Source organism: Carassius gibelio, chromosome A18 (assembly GCF_023724105.1).
Source record: "Carassius gibelio isolate Cgi1373 ecotype wild population from Czech Republic chromosome A18, carGib1.2-hapl.c, whole genome shotgun sequence".
Taxonomy (NCBI): Eukaryota; Metazoa; Chordata; class Actinopteri; order Cypriniformes; family Cyprinidae; genus Carassius; species Carassius gibelio.
The window spans coordinates 1,723,222-1,740,906 of record NC_068388.1 but is presented as its reverse complement, the minus strand read 5'-3'; the positions used below and the strand labels follow the sequence as shown (position 1 = coordinate 1,740,906).

Sequence of the window (17,685 nt, the reverse complement as noted above, 5' to 3'; positions counted from 1 at the left end):
ATGTAGTAGCTGATAAATGGCCGATATTAAATATAAAGACTCTTTTTGTAGATGATTCCTCTTTTGTCATTCACTTTGTCCTCTAAATGCATAAATGTACAGTAGATAAACTCGTGTTAAATTAAAAACGTTGGTCTCATGTTACAAGTGTTTTAACTATCTGTTATCAAACAGGTTTTCAGACCACTCCCCCTATGCAATATTGGTCAGTCTGACAGATAGCCCCGCCCCTAAACTCATGTTATTGGTTAAAGTGTTTTAATGTGATTGTGATGCTCAAACAAACATTTTTATCAATGATTTTACAAAAGCAAAAAAAAAGACAATGTTTTGGCTAATGTATAACATTTCAGGGGCAACTCACAGGCAAGACTGTAAAAAAATAAAAAATAAAAAATAAACTTTTTTTAAATAATGCACCAAACTCTTTTCTGTGTGCATGAACTTACTTTGCACTAAATGCACAATAAATGCATGCACTTCTTGTTTCTATGCATAGTGCTCAAATCATGTATTTATTTATTGTATACTGTGCCTTTAAGTTAAGCGCTGTAATGCAGCAAAGCTTTAATTCTTGAATCTGGAATTGACCAAAACAAGCATTCACCATTAACTATCAAGTGCATAAACAAACAATTTAGTAACAATATCATGCATCCCTAAAAAAGCGGTCTATGCCATCATACACGCATATGCTCATAGTTACACAGCATTGATTGTGTATGAACACACCTACATGATTGACATGTCTCTTACGGGTGGTCGGGGCACAAGCTGACTCGTATTACTCTGTGTATCCGACCTGATTCATTGCTTTTCCCTCTGGGCACACTATCATGTTTTATTCCTGCTCTTTGTGTTTTAATACAGTTCAATCTGTCTAAACTTTTTTTTGTGTGTGTGTATACTCGTGTATTAGTTCTTCATCAGTGTGTGTGTGTGTGTGTGTGTGTGTTATGAAGCTGTTTGGATATCTGACAGCGCTCTAGGTGTTTTCCCACAATGCCGATGAGCTTCCCCCGCCTAAACTCCCGCCTCAGGTACAGGAAGATTTCAGCACTTCCTCCTGCAAACTTGTGCAATTATCACTGCAAGAGTGTGGATTTAAAGCGAGTCAATATGTAGATAAGGTTTGCACATACATACAAAGGATGTTGGATTTGATGCGTAAAGCGAAAATGGCGAGCCCGCCGGCCTTCTGTGATAAAACAGGCCTAGCTTTCAGCTTAGCAATGGGTTTTTGCTCCAAATTGTTGCTTAATGCATCAGTTTGATGTGTATATCTACTAACAGATCTAATATTGAAACAGGGTTTTGCATCTTCATTGCACTCAGAATGCCATACATTGTAAATTAAATCATTTTGACATCCACAAAAATATTTAGGTATTTATTAGTTGCATATATATTCAGTACTGTTGAAAAGTTAGAAATAACTATTTATTTATGTTTGTTTATTTTTAAAGAAGTCTCTTATATGCTCAACAAGGCTGCATTTATTTGATCAGAAATATGGTAAAATAAGTAAAATATTATTACAATTAAAATAACAGTTTTACAGTTAAATATATTTTGAAATGTAATTTATTCCTGTGATGCAATGCTGAATTTTCAGCAGCCATTGCTCCAGTCTTCAGTGTCACATTATGCATCATTCACAAATACATTGCATTCAATCATTCTGCTTAATAAATAAATGCATATGATTTTTGTGTCATGCAAAGTGTGTCTGTAATGCACTTTAAGCTTTATGCATTATATCGCTGGACCTGCACACAACGGCGTGATGCTTCTTCTCTCTATAGAGTTCAGTGTGAGTCGACGTGAGTCTTTATTCTTTTCTGGGACACAATCACATTAAACAGGACTTTTATTGCATCAACAGAAGTTTGAGAAGCCCTGAAGAATCCAGACTTGTGTCCCAGTAGGTTCACAAACGTTGAATAGACGTGAGACTCGTGGAGGGCAAACGCTTCGGCTCTTCTGAAGCTTTTTTAAATGTTCATGATCTCTCCGTGATGTGTGTTCATGCTTTATTAATTCGGAGGGAGATGTTTTGCGTCTTTGTCGAGCTTCTTGAGGATTTGACAGCTCTGGGTCGATTGTCACATTGATGTAGGGACCTCGGTCGCCACATATGCATCAAAAGAAAGTTTCGTTCTCCTGCGTTCATGTTCAAAAATAACTCTTCAGTGCATTGCTTTTCTGTATCGAGTTGTTTTCCGTCTGTCAGGTCACTCTTTGTGTCAGGTTCTTAGGTTAAAATGTTTCACAAAGACTTTAAAAAGTGGCGTTTGGGAACCTCCTGCAACACAAAGGCTTTAGCTCCACCTTCAATTTCCAAAACCTAAATTAAATTTTAAAACAGCCGTAGAAATAACTCCAAACCAAGGCGTTTAAAACGTGAGGATGGCAAAACCAACAAGGCCTCATTATAGCGGGATCTTCTGAGGACGAGCGTTTAGACTTGAAACTCATTACGCCGGCTTCCCGTCCGAACTCTAATTGGGTTCGTTTTATATGTGAAACGCTTTGAATTTTTAATGCGCCACTTTTTAAAGTTCCACAGAAGTGAGGCTCGTTTGGGATGAATCGACTGAAGTCTTGTTCTAATGGTCTGTGAGTTTTTCTACGTTGAGTCAGAGGAGATCAGGGTCAGCGCGGATGGCGGTGGAAAATAGCACGATACGCTCACGTGTTCGGGTCGTGTTCCCCTGTTTATCTTCACGCAACTCCTTCGGCTGAGCGGTTCTGCTCAAAAGAGTTTGTTTCTAGACAACTGCTCTGTTTATGGGAACAAATAGTCGGCGTGCATTACAGCGTGCAACTGAGACTTTCTGATCTAACCAACCAACCACCCCACACCGAAACGAACTTCTAGTTAATTATAGCTCCTGCTCGATTTCACTGCTCTCGCATTTTCAAGAAAAATAATGACTGCCAATTAGCTCTTTTGTTCGGCGTCTAGCGAGTCTGTTTCTCTCAGGCTCTGGAAACTGAAGTTTCCCAGCAAGGAAAGTTTTGTTTGCCAGCGAAGTTTCCGGGCGTTTAGCGCTCTGACCCTTTCGGGGAGGTAGAAACCCGTCGGAGATACGCCTCAGGGAAATGCTTTCATCTCGAACCTGCGGACGCTCCCAACTCGAGGCGTTCGCAATCACAGCTTCGTCTACTAATTAGAAAATTCCTGACCTCCAGCGAGATGTTTTAATTATGTGTTGTGTCAACGAGTTTGCTGGTGCTCGAGTGGGTGAGAAGACGAACCTGCACGTCTCTCTCTCTCTCTTCTGACCTCCTCATCGCCATGTTTGTTTTCACATGCTTAAATAGCCAAACAAGATGCAGTTTGTGTGGGTGTGAAGTGAAACAGCGACTGGGCTGCTTGTAATGGAGAGGCGTCTGTGTGTGAGTCAGAGGCGCGAGGCAGGAAAGGGTTAAGGAGCGAGGGAGAGGGGATGGTGCAGAACATAGCCGTGTTCGTGCGAAGGCAAGTCATTTCCCGAAACACTGCAGACACTGCGCCTCAGGCGCTCTGAAACCTTTGGAGACCAAAATGGCTTGCAGGAGTTAGAAGTAATAAGGTGTTTTTTTTTCTCGTTTTTTTTTCGCCTTCTTTCTCCTTGACTGAAATTCTGCAGTTGCTGTGCATGGCCATGGAGCTCGCCGGCCGTGTTCCTCCTCGTGTTTTAGGACGCTCACCAGCCCGCCATTTCTTGAGATTTGTTGCTCTTTAGTTAAGCGGCGGATTGCAGTTGGATGCAATTCTGCCATTTTTCATCAAAATTATACTAGAACGACTCTCTCTCTGTTTCTCTTTTCCAGTGTTTATGCTGCAGTAAATCTAATACAGCAACAGAAATGAGGCCGCTTAGTATATGATATTGCTGATTTTTCATTATGTCTAATGAAATGCACATTCAGCCTGTTGGGCATCTCTTACAACCATGAGGGTAATACTATAGTATTACCTGAGCTTATTTTATACTGCTTTTGCTTTCACTAGTTAACTTTAAATGAACCTGTGGTGTGAAAAAACAATGGATAAAGTACAAATATATATATATTATTTCATAAAAGCAGTCATATATTTATGGTGCCGCTGCAATTAAAATATATATTTTTTTATAGTTTATGATATTAACTTTTTTATGAGCCTCCAAAAAAAATAAAATAATAATAATTATTTTCATATTTTCATTATTTTCCTCTTCACTAGATAATATTTAATTATCCTGAGGTGCAACAAATCAATTTTCAGTATAAATATAACTAATATAGTTCATAAAAGCTGCATGCATAATTAAATTTATTTTAATGAGATTAATGTATTATAAAAATTATATAATAATGATAATATAATTAATAATCATATTTTTTATATTAATTTAATAAATAATAATAACATTTATATTAAAATATTATTTTTAAATTATTATTTTAAATTATATTAAATTATTATCATTTAATAATTATATATATATATATATATACATACATACACATATTTTCTAAATTATGTTTATCTGTCTCTATATATATATATGGAATATGAAAAGGTGTTTTTATATTATTTTTTTTATATATATTACATTTATATTTATTAAAATGTATTATATACATTATATGTATACAATATATTATGCATTACATGTTATATGTATTATATAGATTTTTATGATATATTTATTTCTCTCTCTCTATCAAGTGAAGGACTTTCACAGTTTACCAGCCTTCATCAGAGACCGAATCAATACCTCGAATCAGAAGTGAATCTTGACCCTCTCTGACCCTTTGATTAGCAGAAAGCCGAAACACAAAGCAGTGCTCATTCTTTTCTCCTGTTTTTGTTAATCTTGGCTGCCGTGGCGCAGTTCAAAGCGAGGGCTGCGTGTATAATCCACACAATATACATCTGTGAATTATTATTGTAATTCTTTATACATTTATTGGAGCTGAATTAACTCCACATCAAATGCATCAGTCGGGCGATGTCAGAAACGCCTCGGGCCGATCGCTCCACATCTGCTAACTCTTTCGAAATGTCCTCATCGGCCTTTTCTCCTGAGTTAAAGTGAGAGGGAGTTTCTGGTCCTAATTAATGTCCGTTGCCGGTGTGGAGGCCTCGGGGCGGAGGAAGACATGTGGGAAAGCTTTGGCTCTTGGCTCGGCCTCAGTCGCTCTGACATGATGGGAGGCGAGAACGAGAGCGTGCTGATGCTGAGGTCCTAATGGAAAAGCACCAGTCATCACGTCTCAAGTCATTCTCAGTCTCCGAGTGATGGTGAACTGTAGTGTTTGTCTGCTTTATCCTGCTTATGAAAGCTTTTTAAGATCGCTTATTGGTTAAATACATGCCCAGATCTCTTTCACAATGAGTAAGAAATATTTTGGAAACAAACATGATGCTTGTTTTAGGACCATTTAGCTTGTTTGTTTTAACTATCAAAAACAGTATTGCGGATTTGGGAAGGAAACTTTTTTTTATATATATATATATATATATATATATATATATATATTTTTTTTTTTTTTTATTCCGGGATTAATAATTTTTTTATGTATTTATTTTTTTATTTATGGAAATTTCAAATTTATATATACATTACATATATTATGTAATTTAAAAATAATAAGTTATTATTTATTATTTCTATTCTCACTCGCTCTAATTTTTTTTTTATAATTATATTGAGTTGTATTAATATATTAATAAATTATTAGTCATATAATCATATTAATATTAAAATAATATTTTTTTATTACTCTTTAAAGCCTCCCTGTTTAATTATAGGAATTATGTTGAAATGCATTATTTCAATTTTGTTATTTAACTTTCCAAAAAAAACAAAAAAACTATATAAATATATATATATATATATATATATATATATATATATATATATGTGTGTGTGTGTGTGTGTGTGTGTGTGTGTGTGTGTGTGTGTGTGTGTGTGTGTGTGTGTGTGTGTGTGTGTGTTTTCTATTTTGGGGTAAAAAAAAATTATATATATATTATTTTTTTTATTTTTTTTATCGGAAAGTTAAATAACAAAATTGAAATAATAACAGGGAGGCTTTAAAGAGTAATAAAAAAATATTATTTTAATATTAATATGATTATATGACTAATAATTTATTAATATATTAATATTACTTATATATATATATATATATATATATATATATATATATGTCTATTTATTTTTGTAAATTATTGTGGACACTATATACACACACACACACACACACACACACACACACACACAAATATAATATGCATTATATATATTATATAATTTTGTTTTTTTAGAATGCACATTTATTCTAGCTGTAATTTATATTAATAATAATATCTAATATATATATATATATATATATATATATATATACATATATATATATATATATATGATTTGTTCTCTCTCTCTCTCTCTCTCTCTCTCTATATATATATATATATATATATATATATATATATATATATACATATATATTTAAGTGGAATGACTAAATTCAATGTAATTTGTTCTCTTGCTCTCTTTCTCCGTGGTCATTGATAAACTCATTTCAGTCGACCCGATATAAACATCTCGTTGTCCCGCTGTCGGATCTCATCAGTTTGTTCTTTCGATCTGTAACGGCGCGTCCATCTCTGTTTCTCTCTGATTTCATCTTCCTCTTCATATTCAGCCGTCTCCTGTTGATGTGTTTGCTGAGATAGCAGTATTGGTAATGTGTGTGTGTGTGTGTGTGTGTGTGTGTGTGTCTGGCAAAGTGGACCATTAACCTGTAGCCCTGAGGTGAAAGCGCAGCCAAGTCCAATATTGGCTCCAGCATCAAGGGCTCGAGCTTCACTCAGAAACACTCGGAGAAAGAAAGACGCTGATCAGCAGAAAGCAGAGATGGAGATGAAGATGAAGATGAAGACTGCCAGCCGTGAAACTCTCAGAGTCCGAGACGGCAGGAGAGAAAAACATACATTATTAACCCAAAGTAAATTTAGCAAAGTGGGAGCTGATCTGGCTCCGTCTGTGAGCTTCACACAGAGCGAATGTGATTCTTTGGCACGAGATGAAGTAGTTACACAGTTTACAAATAAAAGTGTTAGAAAGCTGTTATCAGCTGGGTTTGATCTCCAGACTGTAAACGCCGTTCTTTGAAAACTGAAGAGGGAGAAATAGAAACACATTCAGAACAAGAATGACAGCCGAATGGGTTTTGTGAAGCTGTGCACAGACAGAAGGTCAAAAGTTCATAGACAGCAGACAGAAAGAAGCCCAAAATCTGTCCATTTATTAGAAATAAATCCTCAGGATGTGTTTGGACTAGTATGCCATATTGAGTTTCTCTCAACAAATTTAAATCTAATCATTATTTTAATTTAATTTAATTTAATTCCATTCTATTAATTTATTTCACTCTATATTTTATTTAATTATTTTATTTGGGGGAATTCAACGAATCCTATAAGATAACGCATTTAAATCTATTAATTTAAATCTAATCTCAACTCATTTAAATCTAATAATTTTTAGGAATTTAGGAATTTTATTGAATTGTTTAGAAATAAATATTTAGGATTTTTTTTAGTTAATATAAAGCGTCATATCGAGTCTCTCAAGCTTTAGTTACTTGTTCATTTATTTATTTTTTGAGATACAGAAATAAATATTTTTAGATGTATTTCAGCTATTACAAGACGAGACGAGTTAAATCTTATTTTTTCATGCCATTTAGGAATGTAATGTATTTGTTTAGAAATATATTTAGGATGTATTTGAGTTATTATAAGATGGTCATATCGAGTCTCTCAGCAGATTTTTGTTCATTTAATTTTATTATATTAGTCTATGGAATTAAAAAATGTTACTCTTTTTTTTTAACCTTTTTTAATTTGTTACTTTTTTAATTTTTTTATTTTGTTTTTTTAAGATGGAGATTATTGTAAATTTTGGACTTTAACAATTTTACTTCCATGATTATATATATCTTTATTTATATTTTTATGTAGAATCAATAAAAGAAGATATATGTAAATATATATGTGTGTATATATATATATATATTTTTTTTTTTATTTTTTATTTTATTTTATTTTATTTTTTCACGAAAGTCTTTTGGTTCTTGTATTGTTTTAAAAAACAGAACTAGGTCTTGAGTCCCATTTCCAGATCATTATGAGCCAAAATCAGCTTCAGCAGTGTAATGGATCAGTTTGATGAATCTGAGCACACACACATGTTGTGTAAATCTGATTCACTCGTTACCGGTCAGTGTTTCAGTGGTGTGTGTGTGTGTGTGTGTTGTTGAGGATGCTGCAGGCTCGTCTCTCTCCGCTCCAAACACGTGCACGCAGTCAGAAATTGTCTGAAAAGATGTAAGGAGGTATCCGTGTGCTAGCTGTCAGATGGATATGTCATGTGACATTACGCCCGCCAGCGGCTCGCGCTCATAAAATGACAGATGCTGCTTTTTGCCTCACGGATTTTTGCCTTCCCACAAATCTTTTCTTCTCCTCTTCCTTCAGCTCCACGCTGACCTTCGCCAAAAACACACGATTCGACGACCCCCAATGTAGATTAGCAATCAATGAGTGTGTGTTTATGTACTTGTTAATGCATGGGAACACACATCAACAGAGCTGTGTTTGTGTTACTGGCGTACAGTGGGAGGAAAGACGTGACCTTTCTGCCTGCGTTCGGATCACTTCCTCTTCCTCTGTGTGGCTCCAGAGACAATCTGTGTTCCTAATGCCAGAAAACACGGCAAACTTTCAGTTCGAGACATATGAAGTGAATCTTTGTTTCACTTGTGTCTGTTTATATTCACTAGTATTATCAGTTTGATGGCATTGGGATTATTGAGCTGAATATTCAGGCTATTGTCTTCTACAGAGCTGCTTTATAGTCAAATCAGATTCATTTAATAATTGATGAATTTTGCAACACTGATATTCTTATTGAACTGAAAGGAATCAACACTGAACTGAACTGAAATCAATCCACTGAAGTGAATCAACTGATGTGAATTGAGTGAAATCAAATTCATGTCAGATCAAGTTTACATTATTATTATTAAATTGAGTTGAATGATGACACTTTTGTCTGTAGAGATGCTCATAGTTGAATTGTTTCATAATTGATTAACTTTATTGATTAACTAAACAGCATCTATTAATATTTATATTGGCTTATTTGGGAATGTACTATTTATACTTGTTCCGAAGAATCTGCTACTATTTTGTTTTATTTTATTTATTTATTTATTTTGGTTTGATGTCATGTGATCGAATCTCAGGTCAGTATATATATATATAATTTTTTACTTTTTTTATATAATGCACTAGGCATTTACAATGATGTTATCGTTAACTAAACCTAAAATTAAAATAGTAAAAAATTAAATAAAATTAAACTAGTTGAAATAAAACTGAAATAAGATATAAAAATTGATTAGGAAAACTTTATGTAAAATTACTGTAACTAAACCTGAAATATAAATGAAGCTAAATAGAAGTATTCAAAAAAAGAACTAAAACTGATAAAAAATTACAAACACGTAAACGTATTGCTAATTTATGAATTTTATAAAGCTAATTCAAAATATTAAGAAAAGCTATATATAACATATATTAGTATATACTCATATATATATTATATAAGCAATGCAAATAAAAGGTATTTGATTGCATTTTATGTTCGGATTTGTTGTTCTCTGTCTAATAATTTTTAGTGAGTGGCGCAATCCTTTCAAACTCCATCCTTTAAGACTTTCACACTTTTTCCTGATGATGTTAAAGGGACAGAACATGTAGCCTGAAAGCATATTTGTGCAATTATTGTAAGCAATTCACAAACATTCACCATCTTGCTACAGTAGCATCGTAAAAATCCTTAATTTTGTTGTATTCAAAGTTCATCAAGTGATTTATTCCCCTAAGCAGGTTCTCTTCCTTCGTCTCTGTTTGTGTTTCTCTCATCTCAAACACACACTCGCTCGTGAATACTGAGCACACAAACCCGCCAGAGGTCCGTCAGGTAGATGGATGCGTTTGATTGGTCCAGGCTGTGATTGGCATTAATTGCCATGGCAGAAGACATGCCCGTCTTTCACATGAGCTCAACTCTGATTGGCTTGATGAGGCCAGATCCTTCTTCTGGAGGTCCTGGGCCCTGAGGGCGTCCCGTGCGCTGCCTGTCCTGAATTGACCCCACCTCAGCACACTCCACCCGTCAGATAACGTGCCTTATGCGTCAGCTGCTTTCCATTAACCCTGCGTGTCTCTCATTGTGTTTACCCAGCACAATCAAGTCTAATTGTGCGACGTCTGTTAGAGAGTGAGACTTCGTTTCAGGTCTTATTTTGTGATTCTACCATCAGATATTTTTCTGTTGCTCATGAGAGACAGAGTCTGACTCAGTGCGTAAGAATCCGTGTGTTTATTTGACTTCTGCTTCAGTTTACACTGAAATAAGCAGATGAACAGAATGTGAGTGAAAGACTAAACACATTTAAGTTTAAGAGAAGACGGTTTTGCTCACAATAACATCCGTTTGAGCATTTATGCTCATCAGAAATGACGGAATCAGTTTAGTTTCATCCGTTATGCCAGTGTTGTATGAAAAGTGACTGAAGTGGAGCTACATCTGATTGACAGCTTGAAGTTGAAGAGAACAATAAATATGGATGTGGGAAAGTCTTATAGTATTGGGTTTGGCTTGACTGACAGCAGCACTAAATGTGATCATGATCATGTTCTCCAGCATGATTTAAGAAGATCCAAAGATCATCTTGAGCTCCGGTGGAAGCAGGACAGAGTCACATGATCTCACATGACACTCATCTGCTTACATTTGATGTCATTAAGTATGCATGAATGTTGAAATATAATTATTTAATTTAATTTGTTCCCTTAAAAACTGGCATTTAAAGCCAGCATTAACAGAACTGTGGACAACCTGGAAATACTGAATAAAGTTATTTTAAAAGCATGATTTCTAGACCTTGAAAAGTTAGTTAATGCAATTAAAAAATATTAATATATATATATATATATATATATATATATATATATATATATATATATATATATATATATATATAATATTTATTAAAATAACATTTATAAAAATTATATATATATATATATATATATTTATTATTTTTATAAATGTTATTTTAATAAATATTATTATTATAAATATATATATATATATATATATATATATATATATATATATATATATACATATATATATATATATATATATATATATATATATATATATATATATATATATATATATATATATATATATATATATATATATAATACAAAATATATTGCTAATCTTGATAAAAATTCAGTGATTAGAATACTGTAATTTTATTTTATTATTTAAATATTTCAGTACTTTAATTATTTTTTTTTACTATAATGCAATATTTTTTTTATTATAATTTATAATAAAATGAACACCAGTGTCTTCTTTAGGGGCCTTCAAATATCATCATAAAAGGCCTTCACAGATAAGGCAATCCCAGAGTGCATTGCGGCAAGCTTAGTAAAAAGTTTGATACAGTATGATTCTAAACCATATAAATAACATCAATACAGTAAAACTGATTATTTCACCCAATGTTTTCGTGTAATAAATTTTAGTTTGTTAGAATGTGAAATTTTCTGGAAGCATTTGTGGACTGAGTCTCCCATGCACTTAAAATAAAATAACTCGTGCAATGTGTTTAATAACGGAATTGTGTTTTGTCGTCAGGTGTCGGGAAGTTCGGCAGGTTCCCCGGGCGGATCGTCAGCCCCGTGCTGCTCGTCACGGCAGTTTAACCGCCAGAGAATAACACGCGTCAACCTCAGGGACTTCATCTTCTACATGGAGCAGGAGCGAGAGACCAGCAGATCTCTCTTACTGTACCGCGCTCTCCTGAAGTAGCCAACGCTGAGCGAATGCTGAGCCAATCAGCAGCCAAACCACCCGAGCAGCGATCGACTTCCCCTCAGCCCTGCGACGTGCCTTCAGCCCGTTCACCGCGTCTGTGTCTGTGAGCTCGTGATGTCTGCGTTGCTTTTGATAGAAAAGCTCTGAAAAGAGAGAGAGAGAAAAAAAAACAAGATGTGCTTTATGTTTCCTGTTTTCTCCTCAGCGTTACTAGCTAAACTGTATTTATGATAGTGAATTTTAAGGCTTGTCTTTCTGGCTTTGAGCCGAGGAGTGTTTGTTTGTTTGTTTGTGTATGAATGAATCTGACACTGTAAATACCACTTTCTTCATCAGTATTTTAGTCTAAAAATCCCCCGAAAAGAGATGGCTATGAATTAAGAATTAATTCTATTGTTTTATTAATGTGTTCCCTTATCGTGAACATGGTTTGTTATATTCAACGCCTTCATTTTAGTGAATCATGACCACATTGTCCAAATTTTTTCCAAATCAGTACAAATTAGGGAACAAATTAGTATAAATTCGCAGCAGTTTACTAAAACAAAGGAACAGATACTGTATGTACAGAAAGGTCACAATTTACTGAAACGAGGGAATTAATTAATAAAAAATAGCAACGATTTACTAAAATTAGGGAATTCATTGGTACAAAAAGGAAACGATTTACTGAAATAAGGGTAGAGAATTAATAAAAATGTGCACTTGTTTACTTATAAGAGGGAATTAAAAAACGAGAGAATTAAATAATAAAAATTAGCTACAATAAAAAAACGAGATAATACAAAACGAGATAATTCATACAAATTGGTCCCAATTTACTAAAATGATGCGACAAATTAATAAAATTTGCAATGATTTACTAAAATGGGGGAACGATTTAATAAAAATTCGCAATGATTTACTAAATCTAGGGAACAAATTAATAAAAATTTGCAAAGATTTACTAAAACGAGTTAACAAATTAATAAAAATTGGCAATGATTTACTAAATCTAGGGAACGAATTAATAAAAATTTGCAAAGATTTACTAAAACGAGTTAACGAATAAATAAAAATTCGCAATGATTTACTAAATCTAGGGAACAAATTAATAAAAATTTGCAAAGATTTACTAAAACGAGTAAACGAATTAATAAAAATTTGCAAAGATTTACTAAAACGAGGCAACGAATTAATAAAAATTTGCAAAGATTTACTAAAACGAGGCAACGAATTAATAAAAATTGGCAATGATTTACTAAAACGAGTAAACGAATTAATAAAAATTTGCAAAGATTTACTAAATCTAGGGAACGAATTAATAAAAATTTGCAAAGATTTACTAAAACGAGGCAACGAATTAATAAAAATTGGCAATGATTTACTAAAACGAGGGAACGATTTAATAAAAATTTGCAAAGATTTACTAAAACGAGTTAACGAATAAATAAAAATACGCAATGATTTACTAAATCTAGGGAACAAATTAATAAAAATTTGCAAAGATTTACTAAAACGAGGCAACGAATTAATAAAAATTTGCAAAGATTTACTAAAACGAGGCAACGAATTAATAAAAATTTGCAAAGATTTACTAAAACGAGGCAGCGAATTAATAAAAATTGGCAATGATTTACTAAAACGAGTAAACGAATTAATAAAAATTTGCAAAGATTTACTAAAACGAGGCAACGAATTAATAAAAATTTGCAAAGATTTACTAAAACGAGGCAACGAATTAATAAAAATTTGCAAAGATTTACTAAAACGAGGCAACGAATTAATAAAAATTTGCAAAGATTTACTAAAACGAGGCAACGAATTAATAAAAATTGGCAATGATTTACTAAAACGAGGGAACGATTTAATAAAATTTCGCAATGATTTACTAAAACGAGGGAAAGAAATTAATACAAATTTGCATTAATTTACTAAAACGAGGGAACGATTTAATAAAAATGTGCAATGATTTACTAAAACGAGGGAATGAATTAAAAATATTTGCAATGATTTACTAAAACGAGGGAATTAATTAATAAAAATTACCAATGTTTAACTAAAATAAGGAAAATAATTCATTAACATTGGCTACAGTTTACTAAAACAAAATAATTAACACAAATTGGTCACAATTTACTAAATCAAGGGTAAAAATTAGCAAAGATTCACTAAAAATGAGGGAATGAATTTATACAAATTTCCAATGATTTTCTAAAATTAGGAAAAAAATTAAATAAAAATTTGCAACAATTTACTTAAATGAGAGAATTAATTAATACAAATTTTTCACAATTTACTAAAACAAGGGAAATAATAAAAAATTAGCAACGATTTATTCAAATGAGAGATTTAATTAGTATAAAATAAACCTCAAATTCTCAGTTTTTTTTCTTGTTTTTAAAATAAGCTTCACTACATTTTCTTTATGCTTTGAACAAGAATATGATAATATTTCATGCATTTTCACGGTTTTTGCTGTGATATATTTCAGTATTTTCAGTGTCAGAAATCCTGATGAAGTGAGTGTTTTCTCACGGTGCAGATGTATATTTAACACCGAGCGCTTACAGTGACGATCTACGGGACGAAACGCCTGGAAGTGATCAATGCAGTTTTCTGTTAAAGATTCGCGTCTCATGCAAACTTTCCCAAGCATCATCATCATCATCATAATCATCTTCATCAGTGTCCAGCCAATCACAGTATTCAAAACCTCATCAAAAACTGACAAAAAAACTCTTTTTCAAAAGGCGAGTCTCAATGTAAATAGACTTTTTTTTTATGAATATTGTTTTTAACAGCATGTGGAAATAATTCCAGCTTCTGTCTGTCATTGTGATTCACGTAGCTTTAATATTTGTCCACGAGGAGCACGAATCCCGTGTTTTCTCGAAATCAGGCCAGCAGATCCGAGCTATAGCAATACAGCCACATCAACACATCGTCTGAACGTCAATCAATCAATCATTGAGAAAAGAAGAACCAACCCCAAAAGATCCTGGGTTTCTCATCTCACAAACACGATCAGAACTGAAAGCAGCAGTAGATTATAAAGGCAAACAGTTTAGAATAACATGCACTGATAAATCAATGTATTATGAAGGTATTAGAAATTGATTTTGAATTCATTTTTGATTATAAAACTGGATTTCACTGCCCTCGACTGTGTTTATTTTTCTTATCGTTATTAAGTTATTGTTGTCAGTCGTTCATGTATCATTCGTGAGCTCACTTCCAAGGACGAACTCGAATCCCGTAAGCATTTATTTTGGCGAGGGTTCGCCGTACATGATGTCACGAGAGGTCAAGTTCGGTGACCTCTCTTCACTCGGATCCTCTCGCTCTTCTATGCACCGTGAATCCCGTTGCTTTGCGGTTTGTGTGAAACTCAACTCACATGTCCGGGAAATTTCCCTTTTGGACCTATTTATATTTTCTGGTTGTTATCCACGTTTTCAGGCAAACTGCTTCATTCCCCGACTGTCCCATTTGAAACAAGCACAAATCTATTTGTTTGGGTTGTTCTTCTGTTTTCTGTTTTCCGCTGGAGGCTCTTTCTATACGCTTTGTAGCCGAAATATTATTAGGACTCTCTTCATATTGTATTACTGACGTGCCCAGCTGGAATTCAATGTTTCGATCTATGGATAATTTGTATATATTGTTTACAAGACGTTGTGTTTATCAGAACTCTTATTTTTGGTAAATTCTGTACATATCCTGAAATATTTCTGTTTGTGTGAACATACTTCTGTATTTGTACCTATTTTGTAAAGGAATTAAAAAGCTGTTTACTAAACTTCAAAATGTTTACACGTGCAGTTCACCATTTATTAATTTTTTTTTTGTATAAAATGCATATATTTATATGTCATATTCATATTTATATGTTTTTTATAAAATATATGTACAGTATACAAACACACAGTTCACAATTTAATATATTTTAATAGTAAAATAGTATTTTATACTATATATAAATATATATATATATATACAGTATTGTTCAAAATAATAGCAGTACAATGTGACTAACCAGAATAATCAAGGTTTTTAGTAAATTTTTTATTGCTACGTGGCAAACAAGTTACCAGTAGGTTCAGTAGATTGTCAGAAAACAAACAAGACCCAGCATTCATGATATGCACGCTCTTAAGGCTGTGCAATTGGGCAATTAGTTGAAAGGGGTGTGTTAAAAAAAATAGCAGTGTCTACCTTTGACTGTACAAACTCAAAACTATTTTGTACAAACATTTTTTTTTCTGGGATTTAGCAATCCTGTCAATCACTAAACTAATATTTAGTTGTATGACCACAGTTTTTTAAAACTGCTTGACATCTGTGTGGCATGGAGTCAACCAACTTGTGGCACCTCTCAGCTGTTATTCCACTCCATGATTCTTTAACAACATTCCACAATTCATTCACATTTCTTGGTTTTGCTTCAGAAACAGCATTTTTGATATCACCCCACAAGTTCTCAATTGGATTAAGGTCTGGAGATTGGGCTGGCCACTCCATAACATTAATTTTGTTGGTTTGGAACCAAGACTTTGCCCGTTTACTAGTGTGTTTTGGGTCATTTTCTTGTTGAAACAACCATTTCAAGGGCATGTCCTCTTCAGCATAGGGCAACATGACCTCTTCAAGTATTTTAACATATGCAAACTGATCCATGATCCCTGGTATGCGATAAATAGGCCCAACACCATAGTAGGAGAAACATGCCCATATCATGATGCTTGCACCTCCATGCTTCACTGTCTTCACTGTGTACTGTGGCTTGAATTCAGAGTTTGGGGGTCGTCTCACAAACTGCCCGTGGCCCTTGGACCCAAAAAGAACAATTTTACTCTCATCAGTCCACAAAATGTTCCTCCATTTCTCTTTAGGCCAGTTGATGTGTTCTTTGGCAAATTGTAACCTCTTCTGCACATGCCTTTTTTTTAACAGAGGGACTTTGCGGGGGATTCTTGAAAATAGATTAGCTTCACACAGACGTCTTCTAACTGTCACAGTACTTACAGGTAACTCCAGACTGTCTTTGATCATCCTGGAGGTGATCATTGGCTGGGCCTTTGCCATTCTGGTTATTCTTCTATCCATTTTGATGGTTGTCTTCCGTTTTCTTCCACGTCTCTCTGGTTTTGCTCTCCATTTTAAGGCATTGGAGATCATTTTAGCTGAACAGCCTATCATTTTTTGCACCTCTTTATAGGTTTTCCCCTCTCTAATCAACTTTTTAATCAAAGTACGCTGTTCTTCTGAACAATGTCTTGAACGACCCATTTTCCTCAGCTTTCAAATGCATGTTCAACAAGTGTTGGCTTCATCCTTAAATAGGGGCCACCTGATTCACACCTGTTTCTTCACAAAATTGATGACCTCAGTGATTGAATGCCACACTGCTATTTTTTTGAACACACCCCTTTCAACTAATTCAACTAATTGCCCGATTGCACAGCCTTAAGAGCGTGCATATCATGAATGCTGGGTCTCATTTGTTTTCTGAGAATCTACTGAACCTACTGGTAACTTGTTTGCCACGTAGCAATAAAAAATATACTAAAAACCTTGATTATTCTGGTTAGTCACATTGTACTGCTATTATTTTGAACAATACTGTATATAAGTTCAGAATCTAATTGAGTCTCATTTAAAATCCTTTTTTTATTATAATTTTTTTTAACTTAAAACAATTTATCATTTGAAAAGTTTGAGTTATTGAGAAATAACACAAACATATTAATTA

At 33.5% G+C, this 17,685-nt stretch overlaps 1 protein-coding gene across 2 annotated transcripts in view; it reads left to right on the top strand.

Annotated features, from left to right (window-relative positions):
• Positions 1-15,730, top strand: part of LOC127934168 (transcription initiation factor TFIID subunit 4) — a 69,636-nt gene extending 53,906 nt beyond the window's left edge. For both annotated transcript variants that reach the window (XM_052531365.1, XM_052531366.1), the window contains one exon: positions 11,772-15,730. In XM_052531365.1, the coding sequence (XP_052387325.1) occupies positions 11,772-11,945 (174 nt within the window). In that variant the 3' untranslated portion in view covers positions 11,946-15,730. The remainder of the gene's footprint in view (positions 1-11,771) is intronic.
• Positions 15,731-17,685: the final 1,955 nt, after the last annotated feature.